The sequence below is a fragment of the Rosa rugosa genome, chromosome 5, assembly GCF_958449725.1.
Source record: "Rosa rugosa chromosome 5, drRosRugo1.1, whole genome shotgun sequence".
Classification (NCBI taxonomy): Eukaryota; Viridiplantae; Streptophyta; class Magnoliopsida; order Rosales; family Rosaceae; genus Rosa; species Rosa rugosa.
Window position 1 is genome coordinate 53336436 of NC_084824.1, and position 22464 is coordinate 53358899.

At 37.0% G+C, this 22464-nt stretch overlaps 2 protein-coding genes and 1 long non-coding RNA gene across 10 annotated transcripts; 1 reads left to right on the top strand and 2 right to left on the bottom strand.

Annotated features, from left to right (window-relative positions):
* LOC133709870 (acylamino-acid-releasing enzyme) lies at positions 1-7416 on the top strand. 2 transcript variants are annotated; one of them, XM_062135803.1, is made up of 18 exons: positions 1-221; positions 955-1118; positions 1236-1545; positions 1740-1961; positions 2066-2284; positions 2400-2474; positions 2823-2961; positions 3825-3976; positions 4067-4149; positions 4236-4357; positions 4460-4538; positions 4616-4784; positions 5024-5084; positions 5304-5426; positions 5760-5957; positions 6655-6723; positions 7002-7078; positions 7191-7416. In XM_062135803.1, exons 1-18 carry the CDS (start codon positions 79-81, stop codon positions 7252-7254), a joined length of 2469 nt encoding a protein of 822 aa, XP_061991787.1. In that variant the 5' UTR covers positions 1-78; the 3' UTR covers positions 7255-7416. The 2 variants fall into 2 exon arrangements, with proteins under 2 accessions (XP_061991787.1, XP_061991788.1); XM_062135804.1 differs by lacking the exon at positions 1-221 and adding an exon at positions 237-322.
* Positions 7417-9314: 1898 nt separating this feature from the next.
* On the bottom strand, positions 9315-16933 carry LOC133709386 (disease resistance protein RPV1-like). Of its 7 annotated transcripts, none has more exons than XM_062135108.1 (9): positions 16291-16933; positions 15094-16195; positions 14613-14885; positions 12750-14488; positions 12616-12661; positions 11580-11693; positions 10791-11263; positions 10442-10665; positions 9315-9660 (listed from the first exon to the last, which is right to left on the bottom strand). In XM_062135108.1, exons 1-4 carry the CDS (start codon positions 16812-16814, stop codon positions 13013-13015), a joined length of 3375 nt encoding a protein of 1124 aa, XP_061991092.1. In that variant the 5' UTR covers positions 16815-16933; the 3' UTR covers positions 9315-9660; positions 10442-10665; positions 10791-11263; positions 11580-11693; positions 12616-12661; positions 12750-13012. The 7 variants fall into 7 exon arrangements, with proteins under 7 accessions (XP_061991092.1, XP_061991096.1, XP_061991095.1 ...); XM_062135112.1 differs by lacking the exon at positions 9315-9660 and adding an exon at positions 10093-10359; XM_062135111.1 differs by lacking the exon at positions 9315-9660 and adding an exon at positions 12049-12146 and having other exon boundaries at positions 10093-10665.
* Positions 16934-17825: 892 nt separating this feature from the next.
* Positions 17826-21173, bottom strand: LOC133708194 (uncharacterized). Its single transcript, XR_009845652.1, has 3 exons — positions 19959-21173; positions 19728-19831; positions 17826-17993 (listed from the first exon to the last, which is right to left on the bottom strand). It is a non-coding gene; the product is annotated as an uncharacterized LOC133708194 (long non-coding RNA).
* Positions 21174-22464: the final 1291 nt, after the last annotated feature.

The window sequence follows — 22464 nt, forward strand, 5'->3', positions numbered from 1 at the left end:
ATAAAGGTTGGTCTTAAATTTTGGTCCTATCAAATTCCTAGCAATACATGCTGGTACTGCATAGAAAATGAGTCAGCAATGGGCAGTATAGTCGTACTGAGCGAAGCCAATGCCTCTTTGAATTGGTGCGTCAACGCCCTTCTTCCAAGATACCCTCCTTCCCCTCCTATTATATCTCACCTTTCGTCCACTCCCAGACTCTTTCGCTCTCTTCTCTCTACGTAAGCTCGCTAACCTTTCTCTATCATATATATAAATATATGTATAGACTATATATTACATATATAACTTTCCTCACTGCTTTGATTCTGCTTGTTTCTGGGTATTGATCTTTTCCTTCTGTTTGGGCAAAAGTTCGAATCTTTGGGTTACTTTGTGGAGGGAATCATGAGGGTGTGTGTAAAATTTGTTTCAATGGAAATTTAGATTGAAGAGGTGGTAATTTTAGTGACCCAGAACTTGACTTGAAGATTTTCTGAAGCTGAAAATCTTGCAATGCTGTGTACGGATGAATTTGATTGTGATGAATTGAAAAGAATGAGAAGATATGTGAAAAGTTCTTACCTTTGCTGTGTAATAGGTTGTTTGATAACTATGGGAGCTTTTTCCTTAGTCTTGTTCTTGGCTGCCCAATTATCATTAGCTGTTTGTAGAAAAGTTATCAATTACATAAGTACTTGTTTTTGGTTAAAATATAAGTGCTGTATTCTGTGGAAGAAAGAATGGCATGCTTGTTTCTCATTTGTGTAATCAAAAGGCAAACAAGAAAGTAAAACGTTGGGAACAAAAGATGTGTTCTTGGAGATTATGGTTTTGCTATTACCAAAGCTTTGGACCATCCAATTTATAAACTACTGTTATATCAGTGTTCTCCCTGATTGAGGGACATGTTCCCATACTTTCTGTTGATTGTATTCTAGTAACTGATTGATGTTATTGCAATTTAATCTGTAGTAAAAGATTCTCAACCATGGATGGTTCTAAAGCTAGCGCATTGAACGAGATGCCTCTTGGAATAGATGAAACTACTGAGGAAGAATATGCTTCGCAGTCTAGGTTACTTCAAGAATTCCATAGTATATCCAGCATTGACAAGGCATGGATAAAACCTGGAAGTGGTATGATATCTCATTTTTTTAAACATAAGTATATATTGATATTTATATGTGCATATATATGTCTCTCCTCTCCAATATAAAGCTGAGCACCCATTTCTAATCGTGATCTTTGTACAGGAAATGGCTCCCAGGCAATGTTTTCATTTAGTCAACCAAATCTCTTGGCAAACAAGATGAGGAAATTTATTTTATCATCTCATATTTTGAAAGAAAGTAGCAACTCGGTAAACTTCCAATGGGGCCCATTTCCTGTTGAGATGACGGGAGTCTCTGTAATTGTTCCATCACCATCAGGTGCAAAGCTTCTTGTAGTTCGTAATCCTGAAAACGACTCTCCCTGTCAATTTGAAATTTGGGGTCCGGCTCAAGTCGAGAAGGAATTCCATATTCCCCAATCTGTTCATGGCTCGGTATATGCTGATGGCTGGTAATTGATCATGTGATTGTAGTTTTCTATTGATTGCTTTATATGATATTTGATGTTAACCTTGTGTATTAGACAGTGTGTCTATGTCTCTAGTGATTAGCTGTAGAGTTTGTACCTCAATTCTGAGCATTAGTCCTGTTGGAGTTTGTCTAAATTTTTTGAGATTTAGTAGAGTTCATCGTTCAATTGTACAGGTTTCAGGGAATTTCTTGGAACTCTGATGAAACTCTCATCGCTTATGTTGCTGAGGAACCATCTCCCTCCAAGCCGACATTTACATGGCAGGGCTACAAGAAAGGTGGTTCCACTGATAAGGATGTTGGCAACTGGAAAGGCCAAGGGGATTGGATGGAGGATTGGGGGGAAACTTATGCTGGAAAAAGGCAGCCTGCACTTTTTGTCATAAATGTTAACAGGTCTGGTAAAATTTGGTTTAGTTTCTTTCATTACCAGTATATGAAAGTAAAGAGATTTCTTCTTTAGATGGCAAACTTATTTTGAACTTTCCTATCCTATGCAGTGGAGAGACACGAGCTGTTAAAGGAATTGAAAAGCATTTGAGTGTTGGCCAAGTTGTGTGGGCCCCACCAATTAGTGGATCCCATCAATATTTGGTTTTTGTTGGGTGGTCAGCAGATACCAGAAAGCTTGGTATCAAGTACTGTTATAACAGGCCCTGTGCATTGTATGCTGTTAAGGCACCACTTCATGAATCAGAAGCTGATGGGCCAGAAATCAAGTGAGTTGCCTTCTTAGTGCTTATGTCTATTTTGTTGGGCCTTTCTGCATGTAAATTTTAAGATTCCTCATCCATAGACAGATGATATAATTGTCGAATTCTTTAATTGTTTCAGAGATAGTTCAACTGAAGGTTGTCCTGTGGTAAATCTAACTCAAAGCATTAGTAGTGCTTTCTTTCCACGATTCAGGTATTTGTCTTTCTTCCTCAGATACTTAGTTTTGTCTTTATTTGAATTCTGTCTGTAGTAGCAGAGTTCTTTCTAGGTTTCAGATTGGTAACTAATAAGTATCTGCCTACTGGAATACAAGTTTTGTATGTTAAGGTTTACCTTGAAGTGCTAACCTAGATTTAACTAAAACTTTATTTTTCGCACATGTCTTGCTTTCTTCAATCTTATTACTGGAATTAGTATCTTGACTATCTTCATATAAACAGGAGTTTGTTAAAAAGCGGACTTTGAATGGTTATGGTTGTTTCAATTGTTATCTACTGTTGGCTGATTGTAATTGAAACATGATCAATGTAACTTTTCCAGCCCAGATGGAAAATTGCTTTTGTTTTTATCTGCAAAAAGTTCTGTGGATTCTGGGGCCCATTCTGCAACAGATTCTCTTCACAAAATTGATTGGCCAGTGGATGGAGTGCCATGCTCGTCTGCGGAAGTTGTTGATGTGGTGGGCTCTTCATCTTTTATCTGTTTGATTTCAGCTCAGTTAATTTTCTGTGCTGTTTTAAACTACTCACATTTGTGCAAATCTTGACTTAATTTGTTGTCCATGGAAATCATGAGAAAAGTTCACATTCCAGGAATCTGAAGTGAAAATCGTGAATATGAAATGCCAGTATGTAGTAATGGTATGTGTTATCAGTGGTAGAGCAAAGGATATTCTTCTTACCCAGTAATTGTTCGAGTCTTGGCAATATGTAGTACTGGTATGTAGGTTACCAGCAATTGTTCATACCAAGACTCGAACCAGTGACCATTTGCAAGTAATAAGCTGGGCAAACAACCACTCCAACTGCAACTCTATAGTTTTTAAAGACAAACCTTACCTGTGACCTAGTCTTTTTGCCCAGCTCTGCCGCTGTACGTTACTAAATATGATTGGTACTTACCAGTGGTATGCTGGACAAGAATGTGGTGTGTTGCTACTGGCTACTATATACTAATGTATTCTGTGCTGAATACTATATACCAATGGTATGCTGTACTGAATCTTAGAGTTGATGTATTCATGCATATTCATTGCCTGGGTAACCTCCCTATTGATGCTTAAAATTGTATGTACTTAGAAACCAATGTCATATGCACAAACCCATTATTAGGGAGCAACTTTAGGTTGCTAGCACTGTCATTATGCAGAGACCCTTAATTATCTTGTACAAAAGGCTCTAGTTTCATGCAGTTAATAACTTAATATCACAAAACATAGTTATGGTAGGTACAAAACATGTTTGAGTTTTTCTTTCTCTCTTTCTCTGTCTCCCTCCCTTCCTCCATTTTACACTTAAATCTTAATGCACTTTCCTTTTGAAGATTCCTGTTGTAATGTGTGCGGATGATGGCTGCTTCCCTGGCCTTTACTGTTCAAGTTTCCTCACTAATCCATGGCTTTCTGATGGATGCACGATGATTATATCTTCCTTCTGGGGCAGCTGTCAAGTGATACTTTCTGTGAATGTGTTGAGGTATGTGATTGTTCTTATAGCTTGCTTGTATTCGCAGACTTCTTTTACCTTGTTTATGTAATTAACCCTAACACTAAAATGAAATTGCAGCGGACAAGTATCACGCATCAGCCCTACTGATTCAAACTTTTCATGGGATGTTCTTTCACTGGATGGGGATAATATTGTTGCTGGTAACATGAAATCCTAATTTTTACTGATAGTCACACAAATTTAAAGATGTATAATAAAATCCCCACTTGTTTTTTGATCCTTGAAGTGTCTAGCAGTCCAGTAGATGTGCCTCACATCAAGTATGGTCTTCTTGATGATAAAGAAAGTAAAAGTACTGCATGGAATTGGTTAGATGTACCAAGCCCCACAAATGAATGCTCTGAACAAGTATGTCAATTTGCTTTTCTATTATTGTATAAATTATATCTGCACATCGAGATTATCTTCAAAGCTTTACAGTAATTTTACTCAAATTACTCTTTGCTACAGGTTAAATCATTGCTCTCATCTCTAAAATTCAGTATATTGAAGATTCCTGTCAGGGATGTTTCTGATTGCCTAACGAAAGGTATTACAAGCCAATTTCTTTCTTGTGTGTTAAAAAATAATTGATTTTGATGTCCCATATATGCTTAAACCTTTCAGGTGCTAGAAAACCTTTTGAAGCTACTTTTGTCTCTTCCAAAACTAAAAGAAGTGATCCATTAGTTGTAGTCCTTCATGGTGGCCCACATTCTGTTTATTTGGCAAGCTTTTCAAAGTCCCTGGCTTTTCTCTCTTCAAATGGGTTCAGTTTGTTACATGTAAATTATAGGTAAAGTTATGATGCTCCATTTTCATCTTTTCTTATCACAGTCAGAGGATTCCAAATTGTTCAGCTATAAGTGTATTCAATGTTCAACAAAATTACCGCTAGATTTGAAGCAGATGTACAATGATCTTAGAGAGACAAAAATTAATGAGAGTAGCTCCCATGCTTGAAGAAGATTCTCTTTTATACAACAGCTCCCATTTTTTCAATTTCTGACAATTTATGATGTTAATAAATTTTAGAGGTTCACTGGGATTTGGTGAGGAAGCACTTCAATCTCTTCCAGGGAAAGTTGGCTCCCAGGTGCTTAGACATATGTACCTTTCATTCGAGAAATACTAGTCTTACTTTTGCAATTTCTACCTGCATGTTGGCTTAGGGTACCTATGCTCTAACACAGTTGTGATTCTGTAAAGTTCTATTCTTGTGCCATTTCATTTATTAGTTTACCTGCAACAAAGTATTTTCTTTATACTATGTGTGTGACTTCTAGTTCCTAATATTTTAGGTTCTTCTCTGCAGGATGTAAATGATGTACTGGTGGCTATTGATCATGTCATTGACTTGGGACTTGCTAGGCCATCAAAAATTGCAGTTCTTGGTGGTTCTCATGGTGGCTTTCTAACAACTCACTTGATTGGCCAGGTGTGTAGTTTGCAGAAAGTATGAGTACATATGCATATCTGCATTTGGCATAACGTACACAAAGTTGAACGATCTTCATGAACATAATGTGCATTGTTGTCATTACGCATTTCAAGTCCTGGATATCACTAGTTTGTGGTTTTATATGCACACATCTGGTTCCTCCTATTCGATGGTTAATATTTGGAGAGCTGTATGGGAGTATTGAGACTTTTGTTTTCTTCAAGCTCTTTATTTGTTTTAAGCATCTAGGACGTATTATGCCTGGTAGATTGAATGCTTAATAGATGATATTACATAGAAATTTGATATCTTCTGCCTGAAATGATGCAGGCACCAGAGAAGTTTGCTGCGGCTTGTGCAAGGAATCCTGTCTGTAACCTTGCATTGATGGTTGGTACATCAGACATCCCTGATTGGTGCTATCTGGAGGCCTTTGGAAGTGAAGGTAAAAGTATCTATTCAGAAGCACCTTCAGCTGAGGATCTGGCTCTTTTTCACAGCAAGTCTCCTATTTCACATATTTCAAAGGTATGCTTGTTTAAGCTTCTTTCACTATATTAGTGAGTTGACTCAGGACTTTGAAGCTTCAATACAACAATATTGGAATAGAAGGAAAACCTAGAGTTTAGAACCATTTAGAGTTAGAAAAACAGTTCCCCTTTCGTTACTTTTTGTTTAAAATTGATTGACTGCATGCACTTTCACATTATGAGTAATTGCAAAGACATTTGAAAATGGAGTAACATGATATTGATTCCATTTTCTTAAGCTAGCTGTATACTAGGATTGCATGATGTGAAGCAAAAGCTGCTAAATATTCGTTCAAATGAAAAATAGAAAAAGTTGATATAGAGGGAGGGACATAATTCTTAAGGAGCCCAATAGTCCAGGAAGTGGCCCTTTCCAATGTAATGGTAAAATCGTGTGCTGTCAAATGCATACATGAAGGTTTGATTCTTGAGGGTGGCTAATTCAAGTGAATCAATAACCACGGTAAAGATAGTATTGTTTCCCTAACTTTTGCTGGATCATATGCTACTCTAACTCGGTTCATATGCTACTCTACTGACTACTGGGTTAAACATTCTAACATATTGCACTGCCTAGAATATACAATTGATTTCCTTTTTCTTAGAAAAAACTAATACTTTAAATGATATTATCTTTTGAGAAGTGAAAAGCTCACTATCTTCGGACCTCCTTACATTTGATGCTCTCTCTACAGGTCAAAACACCCACCCTTTTTCTGTTGGGTGCAAAGGATCTTCGTGTTCCGATTTCCACTGGATTGCAGGTAAGCTATGTTCCCCTTCTAATCAACTAGACATGTCATATTTAATCCCACTTAATGATTTGACAACATTAGCAAGTGCTTGGGTAATAAAGTGACTGAAGCAAAAACTCAAAAACGTTTGCATCTATGAATCACTTATTTCATCCTTTTTCGAATTAAACATAAGTGATTTCTTTTGCTGCCCTGTGGGGTGGATACTTTGATGCATAGATGACTACTAAACTGTAATGATGTGAGAAGAGATGTGATTTTGATGTTTATTATTTGCACTTTTGCAGTATGCTCGGGCATTGAAGGAAAAAGGAGTTGCTGTCAAAGTCATTGTGTTCCCTAATGACATCCATCCAATCGACAGGTAAAGACATGATCCAAATGTGTGTTGTGCATTCTACTCATTAGTTACTACTGCGGCCAAGCACATAAAATTCATGCTTGGATTTTAATCTCTTTCAAATTCTTGTTTGCAGGCCTCAATCCGACTTTGAGAGCTTTCTTAATATTGGCGTGTGGTTTAAGAAGTATTTGTTCTAGATGCAGAACCTTGGGATCTTAATGTTACTCTTTTCAGGGGAAATTAATACAGATCCATCATGGAAGAATTGTTTAGTAAATTTATGTTCAGTATGAGGGATCTACCCTACTTGTAACCAAATTCTTCACCTTGAAATAGTCTTTTTCTTTTTCTCTTTGAAACATGAATATCAATTCATAACTGCTGCGTATGATGACTAGTTCATATGGCAATCAACCAGGTTCATGAAACTAATATTAATTTTCTGGGAATAAATGGAAAAATAATAAGCAAAAAATGGAATTGTATACCGCTGCAGGCCAGCAGCACCCAATTCATTCATTGTTCCTATGGTAACTTCGAATGTTTATGGTGACACGGATATTCCTTTTGACAAGTCAAAAGTCAAATTTTTTAACACGCATTATGTCAGATAGTAATCAATCATTGTTCTTATGGTAAAACAATTCTTCTTTCGAAAATGCTTGATTAATTATTGAAAAGAGGAATCACAAACACATAATAATATCAAACTCCTGAAGACTAATGAAGGGTGTTATGCCAACACGAGGTGCCTTAGCCAGAAACGCCAATCTTCCTGATACGAGTTGCGTATTTTGCAAGATCTCTGGGGAAGAAGTGCTGCATGCATGTGTTTAGGGACCGTGATATAATTGCATATTTTTGGGTGTTCACTCCATTGGGTTTGAACTCCTGCTTTGTCATCTTGCTGATGACCAACGTTCACTACTACAATTATAAGCAACTGCCACTCAGAAGAACCATTTTATTCCATATCTTCAACAAACACAACTCCTATTTTACTTGAACAGAACACAAATTAATAGAAGCTCATAGTTCACTTTGGATTCCACGGTTTACAGATTTCATACTTGCCGCTGCCCCAGTCCAACCTAGCTACATGGATGAGGACCATATTCAGTAGTTCTTGCAGACCACCAACACTTACTGCAGTCAGTGCGGTCTCTAGTGCCCACATATACATCAAACCATTCGAATCCACTAGGCCACTGGAAACTGCAGTAGAAATCAGTGTTCCCTACAATACTAGATTTAAAACTGAATTCAAAGAAAGCATTAGGAGCAAGTGCTTTGAGACCGAGATCATCATCCGCGGATTTGCAGTGAACTTTGAGGGTCATACCTTCTAATTGATTTGTGACTCTTAACATGTTTCGTAAATGCTGCATCACAAGCAATTGTGAGGAAAAACATAAGCAACATCAGCATCATTGCTCTTCCAGTGGAGGAACCCATGTTAATTTGTTTTGAAGAAATTTTATCTTGGTAGAAATATGCTATGTGCAACACTCTTTTTTATGGTGGCTAAATGGACTAGTTCATATGGCAATCAACCAGCTGGTTCATAAAACTATTATTAATTAAAATGGAAAAAATTAAAGCAAAAAAATGAAATTGTACAGATTCTTTTATTGTTCCTATGGTAACTTTGATTGATTATGGTAACTCGGATATGCCTTTTCAAAATTCAAATTGTTTTATTTTTACAGTGACTCACAGGGTGTCAAATAGCAATCCTTCATTGTTCTTATGGTAACTCCGCGCCCTAAAATAACTTATATTAAAGTCAAATTGCGTTGTTTATATGGCAATTATCAATAGCCTTTATGGTATAAAAAAAAAAATTTCTTTTTTCGAAAATGGTCAATTAATTATTGAAAAGAGAAATCACAACTATATATATAATGTGTCGAATAGAGGTTACAGTAAGGTCATTATAAGCAAAATATTCTACGAGCCAATTAAGTCCATCAATCAGATAAAGAGACCTACCTCATTCACCATCTATGAAGAGAATGATGAGCTACATTGTTACCCTCATTTCATATCACCAATTTCAGAAGCGTATAAGTGTATAACTGCTCCATTAGTAGAACACAATCTAAAGCATAACCAGGCTCATAGACGATTCAGCGGTGAACGGTGTTAAAAACATATGAATAGCAAATTCCAATCCAATTTTGGCTACATCAATCTTAATGTAATAATTTCGAATAATAACGGTTGTCTCACCTAAATAAAAATTCTCAACAGAAGCTTAAGCATAAATAACTATCAAACTCTTCTTCTTTATTATTATTATTATTGGAAGTTCATAGACAAGATGACTTGAGTATGTATGTACTCTTAGTTTTTGTTCCACGGCAAACAATCATCATACTGGCCAGTTTTGAAGTTAAGCCTACAAGGGCCATTGCCAGAAGATTTTATACTCCACCAACACTCATGGCAGTAGTCTCTTCCATCAACATATACATCAAACCATTTAAATGAACCAGTCCATTGAAAACTGCAATAGAAGTCTGTTCGGCCTATCAAGGTAGGTTTGAAACTGAACTCATAGTATTGTTGGGGAAGAAGCACTTTGACGCCGAGATCATCATCTGCGGATTTACAGTGAAAGGTGAGATTCATTCCTCCGCCCAAATCATTAGTGATTCTAACATATGTTTTAGCATCACATGTGGTTGTTAAGAATAGCAAAAGCAATATTAGCTTCACTGTTCTTCCAACGAACGAAGCCATGTTTGCTTTGGTCAAGCTAGGTTTTGTCTCAGTGAAACAACACCGCATTTCTTATATATACTAGCTAGCATAGTTCCACAGAAAAGGATGAGATTCACACATTAATCATGCATTAATTTCTGTAAAGGGAGGTGAACATAGACGAGGTGTGAGTTTGGTATATTCGGTTATGATTCATTACGATTCATGCATATCGGCATTTGCAATATAGGAAAGAAAAGAAATGAAAAGAACTATTCTCCAAAAAAAAAAAAATGACAAGAAGAAGGAAAGGTAGACAGTCCGAGATAGACAGAAATCGAAGAGAGGCAACATAAATAGAGGAGAAGTTCATCTGCCATATCCAGTTCTCGTGCTGTACCACATAAAAGGGCTTTGAAGGACAAGAACAATAAGTTATCCTAATTCATACAAAATTCCCTGAAGCATAGAGTGAAGCAGAAATAGCCAACATATTTTTTTTTTGTAACCAAAAGATTATTTTAATTCACCAAGGGAAAAAAAAAATCTATAAAGATGTAGAAGGGCAAGCTGGAGCCAAAGTGTTGCCACCAACCCTGATGAAAATGCACTTTAAGTTTCACTACTTCTTCCACTAAAAGGAAATATGTAACAAGGTCCGCAAAACGGTGACCATACCTACAGTTCCATCCATAGAAGCAGTAACCAGCCAGGTGGTCATCCATTGGCACATTGATAAAATCTGTCACCTCTTCGTCATGTTTACCAACAAATTGGACCCCATCAATAAGCTTTTCAACAGGAAACTTAATAGGATCCTCAGCAGAAGGGACTTTACGCTTTGCAACTTTAGTAGTATCAATTTGTAGAACACGCTTCCCAACCCGAACAACCAAAACCTGCTGCAAGTATAGAAGCAAAAGATAGATCAATCAACCACTACAAGATCAACAGACAAATGATCATGGACATCAAAAGCATTAAGCTATAGCTCTTTCATGAAAATAGCATTAACAGAATCATTTACTTGTTTATGACAGTGCCAACAAACTCGTGGATGAACAGCTTCCCCCTAACCAACTATTTGAATGGCCATAACAATCTTTCCTGTGATTTGTGGCGTACCATCTTCATCTGGACCTTCAGAAATTTTCCAGACAAAAAGTCGTCCTTCTACACTCACACCCGAATATTCCCCTGCTTCAATCCATAGCATACATATGACTTATTCACCGCAATTTGGCTGCCCAACACCAGCTGAGGATCCAAATCACACTTGGTTATGGGGGTAACTTCTAGCTGCGGCTGAACTTCCCGGGCAACCAAACACCCACATCGTAAACCACGCTATCCCCAATCAAATGCCTGCCTTTCGGTAGCTTATTGCTCGATCAGGCATTCGAATTGGCATACCACTCTCACAGTATCAATTCCATCCTTAGCACACACCTGCCGCATCGCCTTGAAGCAAGATTCATAGCCAAAGCCAGGCTAGAACTTCTGATACCAAAAAATTGTTGTATATGAGTTTGGCAAATTATTGTCAATACTTGTTTACGAAATTTCAAGTTGTAATCTATAGAGGAAAATTTAATGTGCTTGTGGCATGCACATATACAAGGAAGATTTTTCTTAAAGTGATGCATTTCATATTCCATGTGCGTAATCCATGGACCATGTGGACAATGCAACATCATGCCTTTTTACCATGAGATGTTTTGATAAAATTGTAAACAATAACATACGGGCGCTTGAGCCCAGAATTACTAGGAAAAGAGCATAGGCAAGAGTACAACTACAGGAGAATAGCATATACCTTTGCTTTCTAGTTTATTTGCGGTCATCTCAAATTGAGCTAGATCAGCAATTACCATGTAGCTAACTTGGCCAGAGTTTGTAACCTCTCCAAGTGCAAAATCTATAGTCCCCACTGCAAATTGAAAAAACAAACAAATTGCATGATATCAATCACCTAGCAACATAGTAACAAGTAAAGGAAATGACCAGAATACAAATGTTACTAATGGATCATATCAACCAAGTTCTATGAACTACCATAATTTGCATGTCCTAGCTAGCTGATAACCACCAATATTCTCCTACAACAATGGAATCAACTAAGGACGACAATAAACAATTTTGATACCATCATTTCACGTAGCCAATCTCAGGCTCCTACCAGATCCAAAGCATCATGCTACTACTAGCCATTATATTATGCTAACTATTATATTACGGAAAATTGGAGTTTGTAGACAGTACACAGGTAAGTTTTAGTTACTGACAGCCATTAGTTGGCTTCAAAGAATCTCCATGATCATATGCTTCTGCATTTTCTCATATCATGTGCTAGCATCACTGCATTCTTAAAGATTCACAGAGTCTGATACAGGGAGTAATTCATATCAAGGGTTTGGAGCATGCATATTCCAGAAAGAAAGAAAAAAAGATAGATGGAGAGCCATTTTGTTCCCTTCTGAATGATTTAATCACAAAGTTTAAGGATGAATTTAATTTTCTTCTCTTTTTGCTTGTATTAGCTAGCAGTTTCAGAGTAATAAAATCAATGTCAATGCTTTGTCTGATGTAACCACTAGTTACTGCCTAAAAAGAGTGCATGGACTATACATATTTCTGACTGTCAATACATACATCACTTTAAATGTACTATGTAACGCTTATAGTGAGTGACTTGACTGGGCCATTTGTTCAATTCTGGAATAACGTACAATTGGTAGGCCTTAATGCACCTCAAAATAGGGAAGAGTTCAATTGTAGATGATGTACATGGTTACAGAGTTTGAAATTCTAATGCAATAACAAACCTGAAAAAGATGAATATGTGAACTTACAGATTGATGGGTAAATAGCAGATGAAGACAGCCTCATACCCCAAACCTGAAAAATGTTGAAATGTTATTAGTTGTGGCACACTCTGAAGCTTCAAGTATATATAATTTAATAAATAACAGGTGGGATTTCAAACCTCTGTGTCTCAATTAAATGATGTTATTGTCTAAACTCTGAAGTGGATGGTTCAGAGTTCAGAGAGAGCCGCTGGTCTTGATCACCTTTAACTGGGCCACGAGGTTTTGTTGGTTCTGAAGAGTTCAGAGAAATCCTTAACAAGTCAGTTGGTTCCTCTGCTTGGTGTTGAAGCTGTTGAGTGATGGGCGCTGTGCAGGTGAGGGAACATGGGGACCATCGATGCTTGCCCCCCGGCGGCAAGGTGTTGTCGTTTCGGAGAATTCATTGGTGTCGGTTCCGTAGAGAGAGAAAGCTGAAACAACTTGTCCATGACGACAAAGAAAGCCATGACGACGGAGTTGGCTCTTCAATTGACGGCGACGCCGCCTCTATCACAGCTCCACGATTTGTCAATGTCGAGAATCTCTCCTCCAGTAATTCACAACCTCTTATTTCTACGTTTGGTGGAAGCTCCGGAATTCCTCGGAGTCTCTTGCAACCCCCCAAGGTAAGCATCTGCAACTTGACAAATTTGGTGAGGCAAGCAGGAAGACTAACAAAATTGTTTCTTGACAGATTAAGCCACCATAATGTTTCCCAGCAATCAAGAGTCGTCAGGAAATCACAATCTGATAATAAACTGCATCCTGCGATAACGAGCACCTGTAGATTGGGAAGTGATAGTGAGCAACCATCGACATTCAAAATTTTGGTATTAGTTGGAAATCTGACAAGTTTTGAGCATCGATTAAGATGAAGCTCCTTCAGACTTTGCAACCCATAAATGCTGCACGGTAGAGTTATGAGATTTTTGCAATCAGTAAGATCCAAATGTTCAAGCCCAATGAGATTTTCAATTGACTCATCCAATTCTCTTATGTCACTGCCTTTAAGAGAGAGTCGTCTCAAGGAATCCATTTTTACTGGAATTTTTGGAAATGTAGCCAGTTTTGAGCATCCACTCGCATAAAGAGTCTTTAGATTGTGCAACTCATAAATATTATACGGCAGGATTGTAAGATTTTGACTGTCCGTTAGGTCCAACTTTTCCAGCCTAATAAGCCTTGTAATGGACGGATGCAATTCTTTAATGCAAGTGCCTCTTAGATCCAATTTTCTCAAGAAACCCATCTCTTCCCCAATTTCTGAAAATTCTTCAAGCTTGCAATAGCTAATAGAGATTGTTTCTACATATTTCAAGTTGATTTTTCTTGGAAACACAATAAGGTTAGAGCAACCGCCAATATTCAAGGTAACAAGCTTATGAAGGAATCGAATTGAATCAGGAACCTCAACTAAACCGATACATTTATATAGTTCCAACTCTTTCAAGTTAGGGATTCCACAGAAGTCTGGGAGTTCCTTTAGGGATACACAGCCACTTAAATTCAACCCTTTCAAGTTAGGGATTCCACTCAAGTCTGGGAGTTCCTTTAGGGATTCACAGCCACTTAAATTCAACTCTTTCAAGTTAGGGATTTCACTCAAGTCTGGGAGTTCCTTTAGGGATTCACAGCCACTTAAATTCAACTCTTTCAAGTTAGGGATTCCACTCAAGTCTGGGAGTTTCTTTAGGGATGTACAACCACTTAAATTCAACTCTTTCAAGTTAGGGATTCCACTCAAGTCTGGGAGTTCCTTTAGGAATGGACAGCCACTTAAATTCAACTCTTTCAAGTTAGGGATTCCACTCAAGTCTGGGAGTTTCTTTAGGGATGTACAATGACTTAAATTCATACATGTTAGCCTTGAAAAATTCTGTATGGCAAAAGAAAAGGGGAAAGATCAACCAAGTGGATGCAGTAATCTACAACACAGTTATCTATTACTTATTTTTAATTAAAGAAGTCATGAAATAAAATGAATTATTAGATTATAGTACCTTACGTCCCTCCCATGGCTGTCTGATTTTGCGGCTAGTAATGTTGAGCTCCACAAGTTTGTTTGCTTGAAAATCGGATGGAAAACATTGCAATGGACATGCTTGCCATTCGAGCCACCTCAACTGGTTGGAGAGATAATCAATATCTCCAGAAAATAATATTCTTCTCATAGAAATATATCTAAGATTCTTCATCTTTGAAAAGCTTTTAGCATTCAAAGATATTGTAGATGATTGCCACGGGACCTGAATGCCTATAACTTTATTTGTACCCTACAGTAAAAGAAAGCAAGTTTATTGACTTGGCAACATTTATGATTGCAATTTCTATTCAGACCAAAAAACAAAAAAACATAGCAATTTCTATTGGAAGCACAAGTACTGTTTTAATACAGTTTTCTTCAAGGTCTCAATAAGAAATTCTATTCAATATAAAATGCTTTCTGAATTGAAAAACACAAAACATCATTAATATACTTACTGTATTATTTGTTAGAATGTAGTCTACATCTTCTTCACTCCACACTCTGCTGCGTTTCCCGGGTTCATCAGGTGACTCCTGATACACTATGTCTTTACCCATTTCTTCTATCAAGTCATGCATCCAAATCTGATCATCTTTGTCAATTCTTATCAAGGCTTGTTCTTGCAGTTGTGTAATACCAATCACTATTGTTTTGTGGTCGTAGCAAGCTTCTAGTATTGGTTTCACATGGGCTGCACGCTTACCTTTAAAGAAGCAAGCAATATCAAGAAATAGTTCTTTTAAATCTCGTCCTAGAGCATCATAACTTAGTTGGAGAACTTTCTGTATATCTGCTTGAGGACCTCCTTTACAACTACCTATTGTAGCTTCCCACTCCTCTGTGCTTCTACGAAATAGATGAGAGCCTAAGACTATCACAGCTAATGGAAGGCCTTGGGCATAGCGTATAACATGTTGTGCAAGTTTCAGATAATCGCTTGGAGGTTCATTTCTTTTGAATGCATGCAAGCTAAACAACTCCAAAGCATGACGATCATCTAACATCTTGACCTCATATACTTCATTAACTTCATGAGCAATTAGCCAACGTTTATCTCTTGTTGTTATGAGAATTCTACTGCCCGGGCCAAAACAATCAGGGGATGGAACTAAGTTCTTTAATTGGCTAGAATGACTCACGTCATCAAGGATCAAGAGAACTTTTTTATTTTGCATTCTTTCCTTTATAAAACTGACTCCCTGATCAACACTGCTCACCTTCAAATTTGAGTCCCTTAAAACATCATGCAAAAGTCTCTCTTGCAGTTGGGCTAGGTCATTTGAATTAGATCTAACATCTGCCAAGAAACAACTAGTTTCAAACTTATAGCAAATTGAATTAAACACAGCTTTCGCAATTGTGGTCTTTCCTATTCCACCAGTCCCCCATATGCCCACCATGCGAAAAATATTTTCCTCGGCTTTTAAAAGACTGTTGATATCTTGTATACAAGATTCTAATCCAATTGGATGTTCAGCAACGTGCCACTCACTTGAAGGGTTTACTACTTGGGTGGACAACTCCCCAACAATGTCGTTGATAAATTCAGTCTCGTACCTAAGAATTTAAAAGCATATATAGGAAATCAAATAAAGTTGAAAAAAATAAATCTAGCTAATCAACTAGCTAGTGGGGTTGGGTTAAAAACATACCGGCCCTCCTCAAAAGTCCATCCAGACAAAACTGCTGCTTCCTCAAGAGCCTTCCTCCATTTGCCGATGCTATCCTTGTATTCGCATTGATCAATTTTAGCAAATGCGTCACCGAAAGCACCTGTTTGGTGTCGTACATCTGAAGGAGCCACCTTGTAGAAAACAGCTCTAAACTTCTGGCCTTTGGATTTTCTGCAGTCAAGTATCTTGACCAGTTCATCTAAGCACCACCTTGAGGAAGCATAATTTTGAGAGAAGACGACGATTGAAACTCTGGACTCGTCAATTGCTTTGAGGAGCTCTTGTGATATGTCTTCTCCTCTGCTAAGCTTATCATCTCTGAAGGTCTCAATTCCCCTCTGACACAGAGCAGTATACAAATGATCTGTAAAATTAAAGCGTGTATCCTCACCTCGAAAACTCAGGAAAACCTCGTATGTGTAATGATTTTGGTGATCAGTAGAACAAAGTGGGAGGGAAGAAGACGAAGAACTGGCTGCTGCTTCGTTGTTCAGAGAAGCCATATTCTGCTTGCTTTGCTCTATCTGTTGAATGTTGCCTTCCTGGAGTGCTCTTGTATTTTAGATCTGAGATTTCAACTCTCAAGTAGATAGTTTCTCGGTGCCTGCTGCGGTGTGACGTGTGAATGTGACGTTGAAAATGGACTTTGCAATTTCCCTTTGACTGTACACTCACTTTCCAAGGAGTTTCTCCTTTCACTTTTTCCTTTTACACTTGGACTAAAATTATCTCGGAAGACCCTTTGTTTATTAATGATGACTTGGAAGACTTGGAAAATCATTGCTTTGATGCTTGATGGAACAAGGAAATTATCTAATCTACTCTCTACATTTTGTTTGGGTTCAATGTATTTTCTAGGAAGGAGATTGCATGTAAAATCATACGGCAATATTGCATGTAAAGTCAAAACAAGTTCTTTGACTTTGTTGATTTTCAGGTCTGTTTTACACAATCTGAAAAGAAAAAGAGAAGGCCAATTTTTCTTCAAATCCCTTGACCAAAAGAAATGTTACTTACCCAAATTACTACTAGCATAGGCCCATGAGTTCTCAATTATGTCGTATATTCTCATTGCCATTTGTTTTGTTTAATTATCAAGTATCAGTTGCTTGGTTAATATCTCAAGTAGTCTAACTGTACACAATATCCATGGTATCAAATTCCTATGCAGACAACTGGCACAAGCATTACAGTGAAAAACCGGTTGGGATTTGATTGAAGCAGACATGAACCGGGAATTATACATGTAGGATTGAGATACTGGATATTAATTTATTGCTATTTAAGTTTAGGGTATTCAATCCTTCCAGCTAATTTTTAATTTTCAGAGGAAGAATCAGTTCTTATGACCCTATTCAGCAACCACCTCTGTTAATCACTTTACCAGAAAAGAAATGCAGCTGGCCCTTTTGAAGTGCACTTAGAATTCAAAACAGCTGTCATCTATGGAACTGTTTCTGAGGATCAAAATCCTACAGTAGAAAGGAATCAAAGGATTGCTTAATCCAAGGAAATATGGTGCAAATATGATATGTTTCGATAAATTGGCACCTGAGTGCGTAGGAAAATATTGTAGGCACAAAGTGCACAACTAAGGTGAACAGCAGACACTTTTGCTTCTAGCTAGCTTATTCAGAGTTGGGAAGAATCTGCACCCATTCCCAGTGGCACCTCTTTCCTCCCTGCAAACAGAAATTATATCTCAATAGCCTGCAATATGGCAAGTAGTAAAGTAAAACAAAAACAAAAAAACAAAAAAAAAACCAGAAAGCAAGATCAATAACCACATGATACAAGATGTGTGGAAAACCACTTCCTTATCTGATCATCAATTTTCTCTGAAAACGGTGGGACCAATTCACTGTCGGCAATGACAATGGATACGGCATACCTGATCTCATCATCATGTAGCCAACCTCCGACTATCAGATCCTCTGCGTTTGTTGAATACTTGTGTCTACAATTATGAAGTAACTCAAAAACCAAAACCAAAAGCAAATGGCCAAATGCACACTGAATGGGAAACAGAAAGCCAGCCAACATTGCTCAAGGAGGCCAAAGTTCATTGCTGATTTCTACTTCTTAACGAAAATTAGCATCATCCAACTCTTGTTCTAGAAAGAAAGTTTTAATCACTTAACTAAAGAGTGATTTGGCGAATACTGTATACAGAGGTTTGAAACATATTCTAGAAAGAAGGAAAAATGAAAGACCAAGATAGAGACAACCATTTTGTTCCTTAACAATTTAGGGATTAATGTCATGTTCTTCTCTTTTTCCTAATATCAAGTGTTAGGGGATTAATATCAATGTCGATACCTTATAGGTCTCGTTTGGTTCGCGGAAAGGAAAGTAGTTCCTTTGTCTTTCCCATGGGAAGGGAAATGAACTTTCCGAATAACTTTCCATTCCGATGTTTGGTAATGTAAAGAAAGTTATCCGGAAAGTTGTTAAAAAGTATGTAATTAATGAAATAAAATAATATGTTGTGAGTAATAAATGCAAGGAAAGAAGGGGGGAAAGTGATTCCTTTGGAGTATGGAAGGAACCATTTTCCCCCCTATTTTCCTTTGCTTCAGGAAAGTATTTCCTTTCCTTTTGCATCCCAAACACAGGAAAGGAACAACTTTCCTTTCCTGATGCTTACTTTCCGCGAACCAAAGGTAATAATAGTGCATATATTAACTAACAAACTATACATATTTAGGACAAAAGTAACCTATGCAGTTCTTATCGAGTAGAGACAGAGCCATATGTTCAATTATGAAGTTACACTTGCTAGGCTAAAATTTGAAGTTTTCTTCATCCAATGCTCATCAAAATATACCAGAGTTAATTGTACATGATAAACATGGTAATGGGAGTAACAAGGTTGCACCAATGCAGTAAAAATAAAGATAGATCTTGCCCCTTTCTGCTCCCCAATGCAGACATGGATGAAACAACAGTCAGGATTCAATTGAATCAGACATGGTTGGGACTTCTGGACAGATTTGGATGCAACATTTAGATACTCAATATAAATATGATGATGGTGTAGTTGCTAGAGCTGAGATACTCGAAACCTCAGTTTATAGATCTTTAAATTGAGGGTACTCCAATCCTTCCAAGTTCCAACTACTTTCTAAATTTACAGAGGAAGAATAAGTTTGCTAAAGAATGAGCCATTTTTCAAGGTTCTGTTCATTTTACTAAGCAGGTTTCAGAAACATGTAGAATAATGATTGAATAATCATAGATGCGTGCTGTTATACTGCAACATAACGACACAAAACCAGCACCATCTAAGTTGAAAATTTAAATTAAAAACTTGGAAAAGGAAAAGGAAAAGATTCAGTTATTTATTAGAAGATGATTATTATTATTTTTTTTTTTTGAAGAAAGAAGATTATTACATTTACATACCTACATAATACATATTATAAATTTGTACTTATCCTGCAGCAGCCTCTAAAGAGCCTCATGCCACTTGCCTGTGACTGTGCAGATAATCAGTCTCATCAACCACACTACTTGATCACTGGCTCACTGCAATGGAATACAGGCAGTCAGACCTTTTCAAGAACAGATACACAAAACAAAATTGCCATTAATCCATGAAGCCATTTACTAATATCAAAGTTCTTTCCAAATATAACTAGACGTACTTGCTCCTCTTTCTTAAGGTGCTAGTATGGTAACCCCAGATCCAAGCCATCCATATATGCTGATCAGTTGATGCAACTACCATTTTTCTAATTTCAAATGTTACTAACCACTATGAATTAAAAGCTCAGAAAAACCAACAAATGAAAAAACAATGATATCCAGAAGACCAACATGGCTGCATGCTGTTAGTACTGCCATAAAGACTACTTCATCTGGTTTCACCCTTTGCTTAAGCATGTCATCAAAAAGCTCTATAGCTCACTCCCCATTTCCTTGCATGGCCATTGCTCCAATGTCGGCTGTCCAAGCAGAAACATCTCTTCTTGCCATGTTATTGAACACCTTCATTGCACTTTGAAGGTCACCACATCTAGCAAACATGTCAACTAAAGCTGTGCCGAGTCACATGTCAAAGTTAATTTTGTTTTTTTTTTTCTTCGATATAAGCTGGCCCGGCTGGTGCTGCTGCAGTGTCTTCCCATCACTTTGCTATCACTACAACAAAACTGGTCTTTTACGACACACAATGTGCGCTGTAAAAGACAACTTTACGGCACAAAGAAGCATGTCGTAAAAGACCATGTCGTAAAAGATAAATTTCTCTTGTAGCACACAAAATGTGCGTCGTAAAAAATATTTTTTGCACGTCATAAAACACTCTTCTGCACGCCGTGAAAGATGTTTTACAACTTTGATTGTGTGCCATAAAAGACCATTTTACGTGTCGTAAAAGACACTTTTGCGTGTCGTAAAAGACAATTTTGCGTGTCGTAAAAGACCCTTTTGCGTGTCCTAAAATATGTCTTCGTTCACTCTTCTAATAGACAATACTTTCATATTTGGTCCATTCTTTTTCCATGATGGCTGGTCTATGATTTCCTTGGGGCTCGTCTTCATATGTTTTGAGACCACCAACACTCTAAAACTAACACAGAATAATCAGAACATAAATTAAAAAAACCAGACCCCTTAGTTAAAGAAATTGCAGAGCAGTGGGAAAGTAAAACTTCACATAATAATCCAATGCATCAGACTATCAATAGTTAAAGAAAGAGCAGTGGGAAATTAAGTATAACTAGACTCATATAATAATCAATCAATAAGAACACATTTAAAATACCCTAAAAGACCTATATTGTCATGAGATGTCGTGTACAAAGTTTCAAAACATAGACACCAAAGAGTTATTCAATTTTATAGCACATGACAATGAGGAAAAGTGTATATACTTACCCCAGAAAGAAAAAATACTGCCCTGTCAAATTGTCCACATTTCCACTACGTTGTCGCAAAACTAATTGTGGAATAATTGCAACTGCCTCCAAGTATATTGAAAATGCCCAAAAGACCTGAAATAGTTTTACTTCAGCATTAGAAGTACACCATGTTGCAGTGCTACTCATGGTGACTTTTGACACTAGTATAAGTTAAACACAACTTCCATATTGTTAATAATGAAGCATTATTCTGTGTATATTATATCAGTATGGCCTTAAAAGTAAAGTGGAATGGTTTTCATTAATCTGTGTATACTATATCAGTATGGCCTTAAAAGTAAAGTGGAATGGTTTTCATTAATCTGTGTATACTATATCAGTATGGCCTTAAAAGTAAAGTGGAATATGCTATAGCTAGGTAGCTTGTTAATTGGGAGCTGAAGAAGAAGAAGGGAGTTAGTCATACTGCAAAGCTAATAACAACTTACTTCAGTTATACTATAAATAAACAACTTACTATAATTTATAAGTGTGCATAAAATCTTCCATGACTTTTTCATATATGCTGTTAATTTTCAAGTTTTCATTTTTTATAAAAATCAAAAACAGAAAAGTTAATTCAATATGAAGTCCAATACCATGATGCATATACAGCAAAACATTTCTAGGATTAAGCATTGAGAACTGGTTTGAAACACTGCATCAATGATGTTGTATTTGCATTTGAAAATCACAGTAAAAGAGACCTGTTTTCATTGTTATTACTACAAGATCTGACGAGATGTTGAAATGATTGTTGATTCACTGTTCTAATTTTCATAATCCATTATTTTAAATAATACAGTATATGAGTCATTTTTTGACAATTAATTCAGCCTGAACAGACAAACACTTATCTATATTAGCCTATTGTATGTTTGATTTTATGCAGAACACTAGCTTCCAAGGATTCACACTTGAAAAAACCAACAGAGATAATGCTACTGTAAGAAGAACTGAACTACTTAATTGGAAGAACAACTAGAGCTGCAAAGACAATCCAGACTGAACTTGACAGACTATTAGGCCCGACCTAACATCAAGAGCCTGATATCACTAAGGTAATTATATTCTGCAGATTGGAAACTAGATGTATGCCGAACTTAGACGGCAATCCCCCTTCGGGAAATTATTCCAATTCTGGACACACACTCATTCTGGTGTGTAAATATGACAGACCTTTAATACCAGAACATGAAGACTGAAAATGGATATTAGTATAAAATGGATAGCTGGACTTACGTTTTTC

Bases quoted from the DNA above. Each gene is read 5' to 3' on its own strand.
- LOC133709870 (XM_062135803.1), top strand. From the start codon at position 79: ATGGGCAGTATAGTCGTACTGAGCGAAGCCAATGCCTCTTTGAATTGG. The intron at 1,119-1,235 runs GTATGATATCTC...ATCTTTGTACAG, and splicing joins ATGGATAAAACCTGGAAGTG to GAAATGGCTCCCAGGCAATG. The intron at 5,085-5,303 runs GTGCTTAGACAT...TCTTCTCTGCAG, and splicing joins CAGGGAAAGTTGGCTCCCAG to GATGTAAATGATGTACTGGT.
- LOC133709386 (XM_062135108.1), bottom strand. From the start codon at position 16,814: ATGGCTTCTCTGAACAACGAAGCAGCAGCCAGTTCTTCGTCTTCTTCC. The intron at 16,196-16,290 runs GTATGTTTTTAA...TTAAATTCTTAG, and splicing joins TGGACTTTTGAGGAGGGCCG to GTACGAGACTGAATTTATCA. The intron at 14,886-15,093 runs GTAAGTATATTA...CTTTTACTGTAG, and splicing joins ACATTCTAACAAATAATACA to GGTACAAATAAAGTTATAGG.